We start from the raw sequence: 17,991 nt of genomic DNA on the forward strand, positions 1-17,991 counted from the left end.
GGCCGTGTGTTGGTTAGAAGGAGACCAGTTGAGGGGCTGCAAACAACCCCTCTACCTGCTAGCCACATTGGACCTACGTCTGAAGTTATGGCCTGGATGCTATTCCGTATGACAGCAAGAGCACTCTCATGGGTATCACACTTATCCTGACTCCAAATTGGTACGTCAGCTTCGTGATACGAGCTGTTGTGCTGCCGTTTATGAACAGCATTCCATGGTTGTTTTCCATCAGGATAAAGCTCGCCCACATACCGCTACCGTAATCCTACGTGCTCTGTAGAGTTTTGACATGTTGTCTTGGCCTGCTCAATCAACAGATCTGCCTCCAATAGAGTTAGTATGGGTCATCATCGGACATCTCCAGCGTCATCCAGAAACGGGTTTAACCATCCCTGTATTGAGTGACCAAGTGCAGCAGGCATAGACCTCCATCCCACAAACTGACATCCAGCACCTGTACAACACAATGCATGCACGTTTGCATGCATACGTTCAACATTCTGGTGCTTATACCGTTTACGAATGTACCAGTATTTCACATTTGCAGTGGATTATCTCGCACTTACATAAACCTGTGATCTTGTAATGTTAATCACTTACATATTTTACCTAGACAAATATATCCCGAAAATCCATTACCCTCCTATAAATATTTTTTGGTATTACGATTTATTTTCCGTCCGTTTTCGTTACTTATCGGTGTCTTTTATATTATTTGTAAGAACATATGATCAAGATGAAGCAAAGAAATTGCAGTTTATGCTACGATTTTTAATTTTTTCTCACTTCAATTACATAGCTAGCAGCAGCTGTTCGTCAAATAATTCAGTTTTCCTTCAAATAACTAATTATTCTTCTCTTAATTACTCTGATAACTGTCAAGCATTATTATTACTATTATTATGGTCATTATTATTAAAAATATTATTGTGCAAAACTGGACCTTACACTAGTCCATTTGACACTTAGTTGTCCGTTGACAACTCTTTGTTTAGCTGTGAAACTTCGGACATAAAGCGATTGAACCCAAAGTATAATTTTCCTTTCAAAATTAGGACAAAAACCCACTGCCAATTTTCCTTCGAATAACAAATGAAGTTGAGTTAATTACCTTGATTTCCTTCAATCAATTGAGTATTTCTTTTGCAAATATAGACCTCATGCTGTTGGAATCAGTACCTCACTTGTTCATTTATCACTATCCGTCAGGCTGTGAAAATTCTTTCAAAAATCTATTGTGTAATTTCTAGGGAGACTCCGCTTAAAAGTTTGCCCAAGAATCATGGAACAATACTTCACTAACAAGGTATCATCATTTACTGTTCATAATCTCTTCGTCGCCCTCGCATCACACTTGAAAGTGATATGTAGATGTGGACGCTGATTATTTACTGAAGTTTCTGAATTAATTTTTAGCCGCAAGTGCTTCAAATTATTTAATGTAAGTCATGTCAAAGTTTTATTGCTATCCTGTGAGGGCGTACCAGTACGGACGGTTACGGGCATATTTAGGATTTTAGGTTAGGGCCGTCTGTATGTAACTGAATAAAAGCGATGTTTACTTTATTTAATGAAACGCCGCTCCACTCACTTTGCTTTACAACATTATTAAGTTTAGACCTTTACATCAGGCTATTATCAGGTGTATCTGAAACTGCAAGATATTAATACATAACATAATGGGCATATAGTCATTTTTTATTACTATGGGAGATGAGAAAGAATGCTTACATTTGTACAGGAAAAGTGCAGAAATAATAAATAGCTTAACGTTATGCTCCAGAGAAACAACGTCAAATGATAAAAATAATAGGATTCAGGTGGATATAATCAAGTTTTACTTCCACTGACATGAGAAAAGTAAGCGTTTTGTAATTATAAAGTGTGTACAATTCGATACTTTAAAACTGTTAAATGGTTTAGCTTGAAAAGAGTTTTCTGATGTTCTTAAAAATTATAGTATTTTTCAGGTAAAATCCTAAAAAGCATACGTTAATGCAGCAAAGTCCAAAAGATTTAAAATGTTGCCCCCAGTGACGTCCTAAGAAAATGAGAGTGTCGTAATATTTTTAAAAATAAAAGCTAAAAGTAATGATTTTGAATTAATAAAAGCGCAAAATGTTTATAATGGACGAGGTGTGCGATCTCTAACGAATAAAATAAGAACAATTGGGTAGTGTTGAAGGCTCCGGCATAGCTTGGACGCATCGTCAATTGCTTGCAAAAGTATCTTTACAAACAACTGGCTACAGCTGTGAACTTGTGGAAAATCTTTACAGGAATTTGTCAAATAGGTGACATATATACAGGAAACTGCCGCTACTAAACGTAAGTTGCTTATTAAGTGTCTTTTCCTTGGCCTCTTTCTATTACCACAAAATAGCCTTTCAGCATTGTATGGAAGATTACAAGGTTATTTTCGATACTGCGCACCTTGTCGCTATCTTGTTTTTCGGATTGAATGTGTTTATTATTACGACACGCCCATTGTCTCACTGGGCGCTTAACGCTTTTAAAGTCGCGTGACATTTAGTATTTTTATCATTTGACGTTGCTACTCCTCAGCATGACCTAAGTTGTACATTATACTTGCATAAACATTGTGTCTCGTCTGCTATTATAAAAACAAAAAAATCTGTATTCTCCCCAAATTATGTACGTGAACTTAATAATGTTCTAAAAAACTAACTGGAGTGGTGTTTCATTAACCGAACAACAGTTGCGGTATCAACAGCTTCATCCAGACATGAAGAAACTAATACTGTTTCCGTAGCCACATATGTTTCCCCGCGGTTTTTTACGGCGTCATCAGTGAGCAGCAATACTCGTACGTTTTCATTCCTATGCAGCAACTTTCAACTCTATGAGTTTTTGGAAATTGTACACGTAAGTTACAAATAGTTCTGAAACAGACAGCGTTTGGTCATTATATGTTTTATTATTTTCTATGTGTATTCATATTACTGTATACAATAATCAGCCAGAACATTGTGATCACAGGCCTAGTATCGTTATAAACACGTACAGGCATTACCTGTTGAAGAATGATTCCTAGTCAGACACACGCACGGTGCATATAGTGTCAGTTCGCCTGCAGCCCGTGTGTACAATGGAGAATACGCTCGATCTATCTAAGTTTGATCTAGAGCAGATTGTGACGGTCCAGATGCCCGGCACGAGCATTTCGGAAACTGCACAACTTGTGTGTTCGAGGAGTCCTGTGGTGCCTTCAACACGTGGTGAAACCAAGGTGAAACCACATCCAGACGTCGTGGAGTTGGGGGGCCGTCCCTCATTACAGATGTCGGACGTCGTAGGCAGGGTAGACTGGTAAAACGGGACGGGCAGCGAACTGTGGCGGAACTAACATCAAACTTCAATGCTGCGAAGAGTACAAGAGCGACTGAATACACAGTGCCCCGAATAATCCTATTAATGGTCCTCAGCAGACGACTACCCACGCGTGTGCCAATGTTAACACCACGACATCGGAAACTACGACTGAAATGGGCACGCGACCATCGGCACTGTAGGTTGGCGCAGTGGCAGAGCATTGCATGCTCTGATGAATCCTGATACCTTGTTTATCATGCCGATGGGAGGGCGCAAATCCGTCGTCTTATATGGGGACAGCTCCTTGACACTCGTACTGCGGGACGGAGACAAGCTGGCTGCAGCTCCATTATGCTCTGGGGAACATTCTCATGGGCATCTATGGCTCATCCATGACGGCCAAGGAGTATTGTACACTGGTTGCATACCATGTACGTCACTTCATGATTATGTTTCCCCTACGGCAGTGGCATTTTTCAACAAGATAATGCACTATCTTACAAGGCCAGGAGTATGGTGGAGCGGTTCGAGGAACACAGTGACGAATTCCAATTGATGTACTGGCCCCCAACTCGCAAGATCTGAACGCAATCGAACACATCTGGGATGTAAACGATCGTGGCGTCAGAGCTCATCACTCCACTGCCCAGAATTTAAGGGAATTAGGAGACTTGTGTGTACAAATGTGGTGCCAACTCGCTCCAGTGACATAACAAGGCCTCCTTGCCTCCATGATGCGATGCGTCGCCGTAGCTATCCGTGGAAAGGTGAACATACCGGCAGGCCGGTGTGGCCGAGCGGATCTAGGCGCTACAGTGTGGAACCGTGCGACCTAGACAGTCGCAGGTTCGGATCCTGCCTCTTGCATGGATGTGTGTGATGTCCTTAGGTTTGTTAGGTTTAAGTAGTTCTAAGTTCTAGGGGACTGATGACCTCAGACGTTAAGTCCCATAGTGCTCAGAGTCATTTGAACCATTTTTTGATCATACCGGCTATTACGTAGGTGGTCATAATGTCCTGGCTGATCAACGAATGTGCTATTATTGTACTGCTGGAGAATCTGGTGTTCTACCTGTAACATTACAAACCAATTTCAGCGCAGGATGCATATTGCAGAAACAGTCTTCCACCATGTTAATGTGTTTAGTGTTATGTAGTGCTCACAAGTGTAGACTGTATTTTGTGAAGTCTATGGACAATATAGTTGAATTCTTTTATCTTGGCGGCTCGCGCATGCCCGCCCAGACGCGCGAGATTGCTGCGTTGCCAGTTGCACACGACGCACGCGCCAAGAGAAGCAGCGCCATAGTATAGCATAGTTCGCAAGCTTACGTTTAGGGGGGGGGGGGGGGGAGCGCACAGTTCATGAAGTAAAGCCACCACGGCCCCATTAACCCTTTCCCCGCTACAGAGACGTGCTCCCTGCATTCCGCGCTGTGCGCGATTTTGTCACTGCACTGCTCGCCTGTGCTGACACATGGTGTTCCGACTGCTTTGACACTCTTATCATTCGATTCCACAAAAACTATTTGGCCCAAAAATTAGATTTTTACACATCTTCTTGACTGATAGCTTCCCCCCATAAATGACTTAATTTTGTTTCGATGTTCAACGCAGTTATTATGCAGCATTAAATTTTGAAGAGTTTGCAGAGGTAAAAGTCCATAGAGTATACTTTCCGTATGGTCGATTTTAGTTGCCACAATGTTGAGAATGAAATGTGGACAAGATACCTAAATTTAATATAAAATTTACTGTATAACAATATCTCATTTAATTTAAGTACCACATAGGTGTCGTATGTAATATTGAGAAATATTCCTTCTTTCGCGACTGTAACAAAAGTTTTATTTACACCGGGCACGTTTGACTCAGCGCGGAATGCAGGGAGCACGTGACTGCAGCAGCGAAAGGGTTAATGAAGAGACAAAGCACTAGAAATTTCAAAAAATTGCATTCAGACGAATAAAATTCGTGAAGTAAGACACTTCGATATTGTTTTTAAATAAAGAAAATATTTAGCATCGCACAAGGTTTGAACTCTGTACCCATCGCTTGCTATCCCAAGGCCTTAACCATTACGCTAACGCAGCTCGTTGTACCTCTATAAGGACTCTAACAAAATTCTGACAAACACTGTTGGTATGCCTATGACTTACTCGCACTTCGTCGAAGTACAATAGGAAATAACTAATAACCGCTGTTCTTTATTGCGAAAAAGCGGTTCGTGAAATTGATATGAACACCTTTCCTTGCTATTGCCTGATTTAGGAGTCTTATTGCTTGTTTGGTTTAATTAATTAATAGAATATGAAGCAATTGGTATAAAGAATGTTTTTTTCAAACTTTCTATAAAACAAAGTCTGCTATCAAGACATTGCTTTTGTTCTATTACTTTATTTATGACTGAACGTTTCTAAAACTGAAGACTCTCGTCCGTGCTCTGCTCTGCAGTCGAGATCTGGCAACGTCGTTCTCTGTTCATTGGCTGACTGTATTTTTTGACGTCAGATGCGCAGAACGAACCTAAACTCGGCCGCCAACATAAATGACGCGCACTTTAGTTACATACGTGCGTGTGCGAGCGAGTACAAGAGCGCGCGCGCGCGTACGTGTGTGTGCGTATGTGTTCGCTGCAGGCGGTTTATTTGTGAGTTGCAGTTGATACGTGTTTGTTCATTTTCACCTACTGTTCTGTATTTGTGAGGCAATAACTATATTGTCTTAAATTTTCTGCAAATGTGGAGTAATTACGTCATTCTTCTAAGATACGTTCTTTTATCTTGTACCATTATTGGTGCATTTCCTTCCACCATGCACGGCACAGCAGCTTTGGCATTTGAAACAGTGGATGTCTGATTCTTGGAATTCTTCTGTAGTGATTTTGTTTAAAGGCTATTTATTGTTTTAATTATATTACAGGCCACCGATCTAGGCTTCATAAATTGTGGCGAAACGCGTTTGGTAAAACAAATATTGTCATTATTCAGTTGCACTGAGATTGATGGTTTGATGCCAGCGCCTATGTTTTTCACCCGGAAATTTTATTGCCGAATAAAAGTACACGATAGCACCATCAACAACACACTTTGCATTATTTTCGACCTAGCGTGCTATCAGTTTGAAGAAACAATTCTGGTAAAATTCGGTATCCTGCGATACAAGCAGCTGTGACCTAGGCTGATTCTCATCCTTTCACTCTTGTGATTGGAGGTCAGGTTTCTCGGCGCCCATCTCACAGACACTTTTCCGTAACCCAACGAAGCACGGAGCATGTGAGGGGCCGGAGCACAGCCAATACGGAGTGAAGACTCCACGTCTCACACCATTATGCACGTGCCTGCTGTCGCCATGTCCTGTACCCTAGCAATGTTGTTTCCATTTGTGGACGTGAACAGACGCCAACTTAACCTGCATCCACCACACCTACTTCCCTTCTCTGAGCATGCAGTACCAGCGACATTCGTTTTGGCGAGACGAGCCCTCTTCACTGTACACTATCCGTAGGCGTTCATGGATGACCAACACACAAGCACATTTATACCGGATGGCCACGCGGGATTAGCCGAGCGGTATGAGGTGCTGCAGTCAAGGACTGTGCGGCTGTTCTGGATGAAGGTTCGAGTCCTCCCTAGGGCATGGGTGTGTGTGTTCGTCCTTAGGATGATTTAGGTTAGGTAGTGTGTAAGCTTAGGGACTGATGACCTTATCAGTTAAGTCCCATAAGATTTAACACACATATGAGCATATACCGGATGACCAGCAAGCACGCCGCCAGTACTTGCACGTGTGACATCGTGATGTGTACTCGAATAATATCGGGCACCAGGCAGCTGCTACTCTCTATTCTTCGGCACTCTGTGCACGCGTCATTCCTCCTCCCTTGCCACCCCTTCCGTAGTTGAACGAGCAACGTGCGTGGATTTATGTTTGGACTGTTGATAATTTTTAAAATATGGAGAACCCGATATATCGATGTTTAAAAAAGTCATTATAGGCTACAGATATACTGAAAAAGTGTGGATATATCATTGTATTGACGGAAAAATGATCCATGTACCGGTCTATAAAATATCAGATGCGCGTTGTAAATATACTGTAGGTTTTAGAGCTGCATATTTAAGTATTGATATATTATTAGGTATTCTGTACATCAACAAGTTAGCAGCCTGCCTATCCCTCTTAGAGAAAGAACTGAAAGGAAGATGACGCACGTTCACGCTTGGCGATAACCACTTTGTTAACAATCGTAATTGCATGTAAGTGCGACAATAAAATGTGTCCTATGGTCCGTCGTTGGGTTTCGTCACATACCGGATTTTTCTGGAACACTTCATGTCTACTTCCCTGTTTTCTCGTTTCTACCAACACCAGCGACCTAGCAGCTGTAGTGTCAAAATCCTGTGATGCAGCTAAACGCTACAGTTTCTGTTGGTACCGCCAGGTGCCAGTCACATCAGCATTACCGCTCACACATCTCCGCCTACCGCAAAGACCAGTCTTGTCATTTTGAAGACTGCCGATGTGAAGAAGTAGCACAGCAGTTACGTTCAAAACTGTTTTTAACGCAACTTCAAAAATGGTTCAAATGGCTCTGAGCACTATGGGACTTAAAATGTGAGGTCATCAGTACCCTAGAACTTAGAACTACTTAAACCTAACTAACCTAAGGACATCACACACATCGATGCCCAAGGCAGGAGTCGAACCTGCGACCGTAGCGGTCGCGCGGTTCCAGACTGTAGCGCCTAGGACTGCTCGGCCACTCTGGCCGGCCTTATACAGTCAGGGGGAAAGATTGAAAATTATGAAAGCTGAAAAAGTAGTAAGACTCCTTCACAGAGTGAAAGTAAAATTATGTTGTACTAAGATTGGAAAAGAACAAATTCATATATTTACCGAAAATTGTTGAGAACTATAATATAAATGGCTCTGAGCACTATGCGACTTAACTTCTGAGGTCATAAGTCGCCTAGAACTTAGAACTAATTAAACCTAACTAACCTAAGGACATCACACACATCCAAGCCCGAGGCAGGATTCGAACCTGCGACCGTAGCGGTCGCTCGGTTCCAGACGGTAGCGTCTAGAACCGCACGGCCACTCCGGACGGCAAAGAACTATAATATAAAATAATAAATATCGGCACTCGGTGTTGCCATTTTAGTATCGATATATCATTATATCGGGGGAAAAGTGTCCCCGACATATCTCTATATTTTTTCGAAAAATTCGATGTATCGACATATCGCTATTTTATCAACAGCCCTAATTCATATGGCGTTTATTTGCGTCACTAGGTGTACCATCTTCTCTTTCAAAAAACAATGACGAAACGTACTTTCGGAACGTCCCTCATAATAATAGCAATATTCAAGGTTCCTACAGTGTGTCGGAACGTGCACAGCTGTCTCGTTGCAGGTGGCGATGGAGCGCATGTCGTGGAGTTGCCGCGCTGCCTGCTGGTCCGCGGAGGCGCCGCCCCCCGCGCGGCCCCCGGTGGCCGTCACCGCCGCCTCCAACGGCAGCCAGCTGCACAACGGCCTCTCGCTGCGCCGCCCCACGCTGTCTCCGCAGCCCTTCACCACCACCCTGTGACGGCAGCCGCCTTCTGAGCCCACACATCTCTGCGTGTGAGCGACACCGGGTGGGTACCCGTTCTCGCTGTCCAGCTGCCTCCTTTCAGAAACGTCAGCTTCCCGCAACCAGCGTGACTTGTATGGTCGTTACTGAGTGTCACTGTGGTGTCGACAGTTTTTAAGCTCCACTACGTAGCTGAAGCACGGAACACACCCTCGTTTAACATGAGGGATCTGACGGTGAAACCATTGTCGTCAGTACAGTTTAAGTTGGTAGATCTGCTCCCTAGCCCTGAATCGGTAGAAGCGGGTGGATGTTAGTCATTTGTTTTTGGCTGTAGCTCAGCGTTATTTGTTGACAGTGGTTCAAATGGCTGTGACCACTATGGGACTTAACTTCTGAGGTCATCAGTCTCCTAGAACGTAGAACTACCTAAACCTAACTAACCTAACGACATCACACACATCCATGCCCGAGGCAGGATTCGAACCTGCGATCGTTGCGGTCGCGCGGTTCCAGGCTGTAGCGCCCACAACCGCTCGGCCACCCCGGCCGGCTGTTGACAGTGATGTGTGCTGTTGGTTGCTGTGCTACCACAGAGTAACGCTTATACAGACCGGACACTTGGCTGCAGTTCATGCGCCAAGATTTATTGTGGTGGCACGAAGTCTACCATATTGAAACTGAATAAGTAGCTACAGCTGCGTCTGAAGCTAATGGCAAAAGGAAAAGTTTTGTTTATTTTATTAGTTGCGCGTTTTAGTTGCTGGGATTATTTCCAAGTAAAAAGTTATTTGATGTGCTCTTGAAGTTAGAAACAGATCATGAGCAGCAGTAAGTGAAAAGAACATACGGGAAAGAAACAATCGGCTCTCACAAAGCGACTGATGGAAGTACACGAGCCGGACGTGGTTGCCGAGCGGTTCTAGGCGCTACAGTCTGGAACCGCGCGACCGCTCCGGTTGCAGGTTCGAATCCTGCCTCGGGAATGGATGTGTGTGATGTCTTTAGGTTAGTTAGGTTTAAGTCGTTCTAAGTTCTAGGGGACTGAAGACCTTAGTAGCTCAGAGCCATTTGAACCATTTTGAAGTACACGAGAAAATAGTGTTTTCTTGTTTTCTTGCTGTAAACAATAAAAGGGCATTAGAAAGTAAAAAATACTGTACGTAAATGAAGCAAAGCTTCATTAACGCCTGGGGTTAGATTTTGGTGGGTAGAGGTTCTCATTTTTATTTTAAAAATTATAACTACTTTTTTCACATTTGCATTTTTTCTTCACTATAGTACAATGTGATATAACTCATTCGAGTCTGAGTAAACTAACTGGCGCCGGCCGCGATGGTCTCGCGGTTCTAGGCGCTCAGTCCGGAACCGCGCGACTGCTACGGTCGCAGGTTCGAATCCTGCCTCGGGCATGGATGTGTGTGATGTCCTTAGGTTAGTTAGGTTTAAGTAGTTCCAAGTTCTAGGGAACTGATGACCACAGATGTTGAGTCCCATAGTGCTCAGAGCCATTTGAACCATTTTTTAAACTAACTGGCACAGTTTCAAATCATAGCCTGATGATGAAGTAGCAGTTTGGTCGTAGTTACTGTGATACTTAAATATCCTAGTACTCTGCAGCATAAAATGATATAGTTGCTGGCCTTCTTTATGTTTGGTTCATTTCACGTGATGCGTATACTAAATTTAGCTAATACACCGAAATTACGAAATGTAGTTTTATAGTTTAAGGAAAAGCCACGTATCACTAAGGTACGGAGAAAACAGAAGTTAAAGTATTTTATTTGGGCTCGCTGCCTGTCGGCGCCACTTGCAAATAGCCTGCAGCTCAGTTGTGAGCATTTTGTGTAAGCAGACGCACGTTTCTCAAATTAGTGATGGCAATTTATTGTTGTACTTACTGCTGGAAGAAAATGATTAAGATCAAGACATTGCGCAACAACTGTAACATAATGGAAACCTGAAGCACATCTCATATTTTGGACAAGGCTGGACAAAAGTTTCATTGTGACACTAATCAGTTGCCATTTTTTGAGCAATATAATTCATTTTACATAATATGTTAGTCTTAACCTATAGGCCTGGGCCTAAATCAAAACATTTGTGTAAATAAAATTTTAATGTAGCCTACTGTCTTCATTTAAAGTATTACCTACGATAATTCGAAATAAATTTTCTGGCCGCAAATATGTTGGCATCAGCTATGTTAAATACAGATATACTACCTATTAGCGATATACGAATATCTGGGCTGGTGAGACGGACTCGGATTTGAACCCGGATGTCCCTCTTATAGCGATCGGTGGCATTAACGACTTTTTTTCTTTAATACGAAAAAAGGTATACTTACCAAAGCCACTTGTGTCCTTTGAAAAAAAAAATGAATCTCACCTCTTCAGGCGTCCGCGCCTATCTACACTCCTGGAAATTGAAATAAGAACACCGTGAATTCATTGTCCCAGGAAGGGGAAACTTTATTGACACATTCCTGGGGCCAGATACATCACATGATCACACTGACAGAACCACAGGCACATAGACACAGGCAACAGAGCATGCACAATGTCGGCACTAGTACAGTGTATATCCACCTTTCGCAGCAATGCAGGCTGCTATTCTCCCATGGAGACGATCGTAGAGATGCTGGATGTAGTCCTGTGGAACGGCTTGCCATGCCATTTCCACCTGGCGCCTCAGTTGGACCAGCGTTCGTGCTGGACGTGCAGACCGCGTGAGTCGACGCTTCATCCAGTCCCAAACATGCTCAATGGGGGACAGATCCGGAGATCTTGCTGGCCAGGGTAGTTGACTTACACCTAGAGCACGTTGGGTGGCACGGGATACATGCGGACGTGCATTGTCCTGTTGGAACAGCAAGTTCCCTTGCCGGTCTAGGAATGGTAGAACGATGGGTTCGATGACGGTTTGGATGTACCGTGCACTATTCAGTGTCCCCTCGACGATCACCAGTGGTGTACGGCCAGTGTAGGAGATCGCTCCCCACACCATGATGCCGGATGTTGGCCCTGTGTGCCTTGGTCGTATGCAGTCCTGATTGTGGCGCTCACCTGCACGGCGCCAAACACGCATACGACCATCATTGGCACCAAGGCAGAAGCGACTCTCATCGCTGAAGACGACACGTCTCCATTCGTCCCTCCATTCACGCCTGTCGCGACACCACTGGAGGCGGGCTGCACGATGTTGGGGCGTGAGCGGAAGACGGCCTAACGGTGTGCGGGACCATAGCCCAGCTTCATGGAGACGGTTGCGAATGGTCCTCGTCGATACCCCAGGAGCAACAGTGTCCCTAATTTGCTGGGAAGTGGCGGTGCGGTCCCCTACGGCACTGCGTAGGATCCTACGGTCTTGGCGTGCATCCGTGCGTCGCTGCGGTCCGGTCCCAGGTCGACGGGCAATTGCACCTTCCGCCGACCACTGGCGACAACATCGATGTACTGTGGAGACCTCACGCCCCACGTGTTGAGCAATTCGGCGGTACGTCCACCCGGCCTCCCGCATGCCCACTATACGCCCTCGCTCAAAGTCCGTCAACTGCACATACGGTTCACGTCCACGCTGTCGCGGCATGCTACCAGTGTTAAAGACTGCGATGGAGCTCCGTATGCCACGGCAAACTGGCTGACACTGACGGCGGCGGTGCACAAATGCTGCGCAGCTAGCGCCATTCGACGGCCAACACCGCGGTTCCTGGTGTGTCCGCTGTGCCGTGCGTGTGATCATTGCTTGTACAGCCCTCTCGCAGTGTCCGGAGCAAGTATGGTGGGTCTGACACACCGGTGTCAATGTGTTCTTTTTTCCATTTCCAGGAGTGTATTTCCATCTATAAGCAACTAACCTATTACTAAAACGGGGTAGGAGAGACAGAAAGTAGCGGGAGAGAGCGCACAGAGGAGCGATGAAAATTAATGTAGTTTTGTAGAGGCTGTTTTATAGAGTTAGTTCATCTTTTGCATTTCTTTATTTTATTTCAGTTTTTAATTTTATTTGGTGTACCAGAATTCCAGGAGTCATTCACACTTTCGGAAGTGGAACATCCAAAGATCTTCTCGAAATTTTAAAGTATATTCCGTTTGTAGTTCAGAGCGTCATGCCGGCAAAATAAGCATCAGCATCTCTTTTCTTGGTCATTTCTGCTGGAAGGTGGGTCTTGAAAGGCGCTCCATAGAATCTGTAAGGGCTGCTTGTATCTGGGATGCGAACAAGTGCACAATGTCGATCACTAAGATACGTCCAATAACCCAGTTCCGACTTCTCATCGGGGTCAAAAAGGTAGCAGACCGTATGGCAGCATATCCAATTCACAGTGTTAGTTTTCGTTACATGGTAATGAATCACGCCCGTGAATAAAAGTGTCTGGAATGTGATCTGAGCAGGTGTCTGTCGGGCAAGGAAAGCGCGGCCTCCACACAACAGACAACGGGCCACATAAGAATCGGTGGGCGTCTGTGTCGTGCACATCACAGTGATTTGTCAGCGAGGCGGATCCGGTGCAAACGAAACTGGTTGACCCGTTTGTCTTTGACAGTGATATACCAGACGAACTGGACTTTGGTGTCTAGAAAGCATTCATGCACCATTTTGCACACACGACGCGACATGATCTGGTGAAACGAGTTTGATGGGATTTGGGGACAGATGCATCTGTAATGCGTTGTGTACAGTCTAATATGGAGTATTCATGGGAGTGGTAAGTAATAGAGGATGTACCTTAATTCCAGAAAGAAATGCTGAATATAACAGGACAGGGATGGACTGTCTGATAACATGACTGGACTGACATGGTGACCGGCACATATTCATGTAAAAGCAGTCCAGTGAGGCTAATCGGGCAATGATGCTAAAGTTTTAGTTCGGAGCTAACAAAAGGTGTCGTAACTTTGTCTGGTCTGTGGAGTAAGTCAACCCCACTACGCTCCCGTGGGAGGGCAAGGCAGTAATACTGAACTTTAAATAACATCCTGGCACAGACAAAGGATCTCATGGCTATCATATGATGGGCGAGGGTAATCGAGACCGGGAACACTTGTGCCGCATGGAGGACGTTAGAGGCGTGGTAGGCATTCACGTATTCCGCACGCTATACAATGTGGAGAGATCTAAGCCAGTGGTCCACGAGGACAGCCCTGATCGTTTGGAGGAGACGTCTGCTGTTTGTTGCCACCGAGTGATGATCATTCATAAAGTCAATGCCCAAACAGCGGACGCTGGTGGCCAGAGATGACATCTCTCAGGCAGGCCCTCACCAACGAGCAGAACCTGCCATTTCGAAACATAAAACAACTGCCGGATGCCTCCCCATATGTCGCCACTCATATCAGAGCCATATGGGCGTCATCTTCATTGCTTAGGTAGAGGACACGATCGTCAGCATAGGTAATACAAATGAAGTGGTGTTCATGCAATGTCGGCCCCATCCGACCCCCTGGATTAGGGGTTCGAACGCCAAAGCGTACAGTATCATGAAAAGTAGACAACCCTGTCTGACAGAGCACTCGATCGCTAGAAGCGTGGTGAAGCGGCCATTATAGAGTACTCTTCAAGTCGTGTCACTCAAGAGACGCATTACAACTATCACTATGTGGGCCGGAAAACCCATTAAGAGCCGTGTGAATATCGTTGTCACCAGCCACTGAAGTCTGATCAAGGGACGTGACGTTGCTTGCTGCCTTCTTGAATCTCCATGCCAAGAAATGGAAGACAGTTTTCATGTTGCTGATGAGTAGAGTGATGGGCTGGTTCAAAAAATGGGTTCAAATGGCTCTGAGCACTATGGGACTTAACATCTGAGTTCATCAGTCCCCTAAAACTTAGAAATACTTAAACTTAACTAACCTACGGACATTACACACATCCATGTCCGAGGCAGGGTTCGAACATGCGACCCTTGCGGTCGCGCGGTACCAGACTGGAGCGCCTAGAACCGCTCGGCCACTGCAGTCGGCGACTGGCTGGTAATCATAGATCTGTAGTCTCCCATGTGGCTTAGGGACTTGGATGATGACCCCTTCAAGGAAGGTGGCTTGGATCGTTGTTGAGGACATCAGTTCACGACATATCGATGTCCAAGTCGGTACCAACAGATAGCTAAAACACGTGTAAAATTCTAGGATGAGACTGTAGTATCTAGGGACTTATTGGCATCTTTCCATTTGATAGTGTCCTGGACTTCATCAATGGTCACGTCCTATGGCACTGTGTTGATGGTGAGTGCCGCTACATCCTCAGTTGAGGTCGGGTGACGTGGGAAAGCAGCATACGACTGTTTGAAATGTGAGTGGAAAGCGTAACCAATTGCACATTGGGTAGTACATCATCATCCTCCCATATCAGTGAGGTTGCGTATGAGAGCTCGATGACGACGTCGGAGCTCTGTGAGGAAGGGGTACATCAATTGCGTTTCATTAGGTGTATTATCATAGGTGAAAGACCTGTCAATGGGGCCTCCCATGCATTGCCATACGAGTGAAGTGATAATGTGATTTAGCATGATTTATTGTCACCTGATGGGCAGGAGAGGATGCCATCGAAATGCAGTCATGTAGGATGATGAAATAAAAGTCCTTGCTGCACATATACCAAGCCTTGACATCTTTGCCATACCCCATCATTACCCTGCTTAGAGCTGGGTTTGCAAAGGATAGCCACCAGGATAGGATGGATGTGTACACGGTGTGACGTCGACGATGGAGGGCTTATGCATTATCTATGTACCTTCAGCAGTCTGGGACAGTCAATGGGGAACATTTAATTTCCAGAGGCCATGAGTATGTCACACCTGATGGCAGGTGAGGGCGACACTGAAGATGTAGGGCTCATGGTCAGAGAAAGCCAGAGGCCAAACCTCAGCATGTCAATTGTCGCCAGCAAGGGAATATGTGAGGAATATATAGTTGACATGACTGAACGAGTGTGCCATATTGTATGTGAAACCTGCGTGGATGCCATGAACCATCGTCCACGTGTCGATAAATTGAAGTCGGTCGATGAATGTTGTGGTAGTTCCTCAGAAGGCACTTGTATGGAGTTCAATTCGCCACCGAGGACTGGATCATCAAAGAGACCATCAAAAGGCGGCGATACCTGGTCAGCAAAGAAGGAGTCATTCATGACTGGAGCCAGACAGGGCATATACATTATATATAGGATGTGGACGCCAAACAGCGTGAGGATCATACCCCTGTCATTAGGAAGGTACACCACATCTCCACTGGGGAGCCTTGAACAGAGGAAGATGGCCTCTCCGCTACTGTTGTCAGAGGCATGGAAGATATGGGCTGCTTTGCTGGTGGGGGCATAGAAATCAGTGGAGATCACGTCTTTGGCAGAGGGCTGGTGATGTTATTCTTAGATTTATTTGTTTTCATCATGTTGATTAGAGGCGTTTAGTTGATTATTCTTCTGGTGCTCATATAAGAATAACGTCGACAGCAGCAGCATAAATGGTGTCTCGGGACATTGCCAGTTTATATGGATCTAAAATTGTGGCCAAATTCTTCAGCGCTATGCAATAGTGTTGTTATGTGCTCCCCATTATGGCACAGATGCATAGATGTCCAGCTGGAGTGAAACATCCAGCACAGCCAATGTAGCTGTGATTACTGTGTGGAAGCTGGGTCACGCGCTACCGTGAGGCACTCCTCGATGACTGGTCCAGCATCCTGATATGCTCTGTCCTCAACATTGTTAGTCCAGGAGATCAGAAGAGATCAGAACCGGTGGCAGGCGATTTTAGCACCATCGATGGCTACAGGTGATGACGCTGCCGCATGAGGATCCAGTGAACCTCCATCCATGGGATCCATCGTTGTCAGGTGGGGTTGCAGGCATGGTAGACAGACAGCGGGAGTGGCCACTCCTGTCATCGAGGCACTCGAAGTTAGATCACTGTCTGGTATCCAGTCCACTTCCTGTAATGCCACATGAAGATGTGTGTCGTCAGAGGGCGTTCGACTTCGCTTCTACCATTTTTAGGGAGACCACTGCTTTTGGAGGTGCTGTCCATGTCAGAATGTGAACGTTTGTCGTCCAAGGCCATGCCCATCTGGAGGAAAGCAGAGGTAGGAACCACACTCACTTCGATATGCAATGCAATGAATGGGCCGATCATTGAGCTCTGGAGACTCGATGGCCTTGTCGTCGTCAGAGGAGATAGTGTCTCAGCCGCACCATCGTGCCGGCGAGTGAAAAGGCGCTTCCTGAAGTGACACATCTGGGTTGCACACAGCCGAGATGTAAGTGTCTGGTTAAGAAGTGACCGTGACTTTAGGAGCTGTGTCACTGGGCAGGATCTGTAGCAAAATCCCTCTTGTCCACATTTTGCACGTGTCTGCGGCTGGTCGTCATGCATCGCGATGGCTAGCACACCATCGATCTGCTGATAGATTGGTACGTGTTTGGACAGTTTGATCTTGATCTGTCAGACACCATTTAACACGTGGTATGTTACTGACGACTGCCAGTTTCCCACGATGTGGCCCACAACATTACTGTAAGGTCAGAAGACTTCGATGGCCACGTCTTGTGGCGCTTCGAAAGGTAGTGCAAACACCCGAATTGTTCAAAGGCCGAAACCAGCACGGTCTACCATCACCTCCCAAATATGCCTGTCTGAATGCTTAAGCTTTAGTCAGTGAGCATGTCATCGAACTACGTCAGCACATACTTGCTCTATCGTCGTTTTAATGTAGGAGATACTGCCGGTGATAGATGTGTGAATTGTTCGACTTCATACGCGCGCGGTCTTGCATATTCAGTTTGGAACGTTATTTGAAGTGTCTCTCGGCCAAAAGAGTGCGCCATGTGGTACAATACTGATTTAAGCTACACAACACAAATGTCATGACGCGGAGGTAAGCAACTCCGTTAGCGGAGCACCATATAACGCCCAAAGCCGGTCCGCACACGACCTCGGCCGAAAACCGACTGAAACCCTTCGGCTATCCGTGCTGCCCAATTTATTTAGATACAATTTCACACTGCTGTCAGTCGTCATTAATGATTGTTCATCCAGATATGCATGTAAATAATACCTAAGTGCTACTTTCAGGTTGG

General features: G+C 45.3%; 1 protein-coding gene across 1 annotated transcript in view; it reads left to right on the forward strand.

Moving 5' to 3' along the window:
- LOC126188477 (beta-3 adrenergic receptor-like) overlaps window positions 1-17,991 on the forward strand; it is a gene marked incomplete at its 5' end in the record, with an annotated part of 177,236 nt that overhangs the window by 111,336 nt on the left and 47,909 nt on the right. The window contains one exon of the mRNA XM_049930080.1: window positions 8,755-8,980. Within this exon, the coding sequence (XP_049786037.1) occupies window positions 8,755-8,931 (177 nt within the window). The remainder of the gene's footprint in view (window positions 1-8,754; window positions 8,981-17,991) is intronic.

Source organism: Schistocerca cancellata, chromosome 5 (genome assembly GCF_023864275.1).
Source record: "Schistocerca cancellata isolate TAMUIC-IGC-003103 chromosome 5, iqSchCanc2.1, whole genome shotgun sequence".
Classification (NCBI taxonomy): Eukaryota; Metazoa; Arthropoda; class Insecta; order Orthoptera; family Acrididae; genus Schistocerca; species Schistocerca cancellata.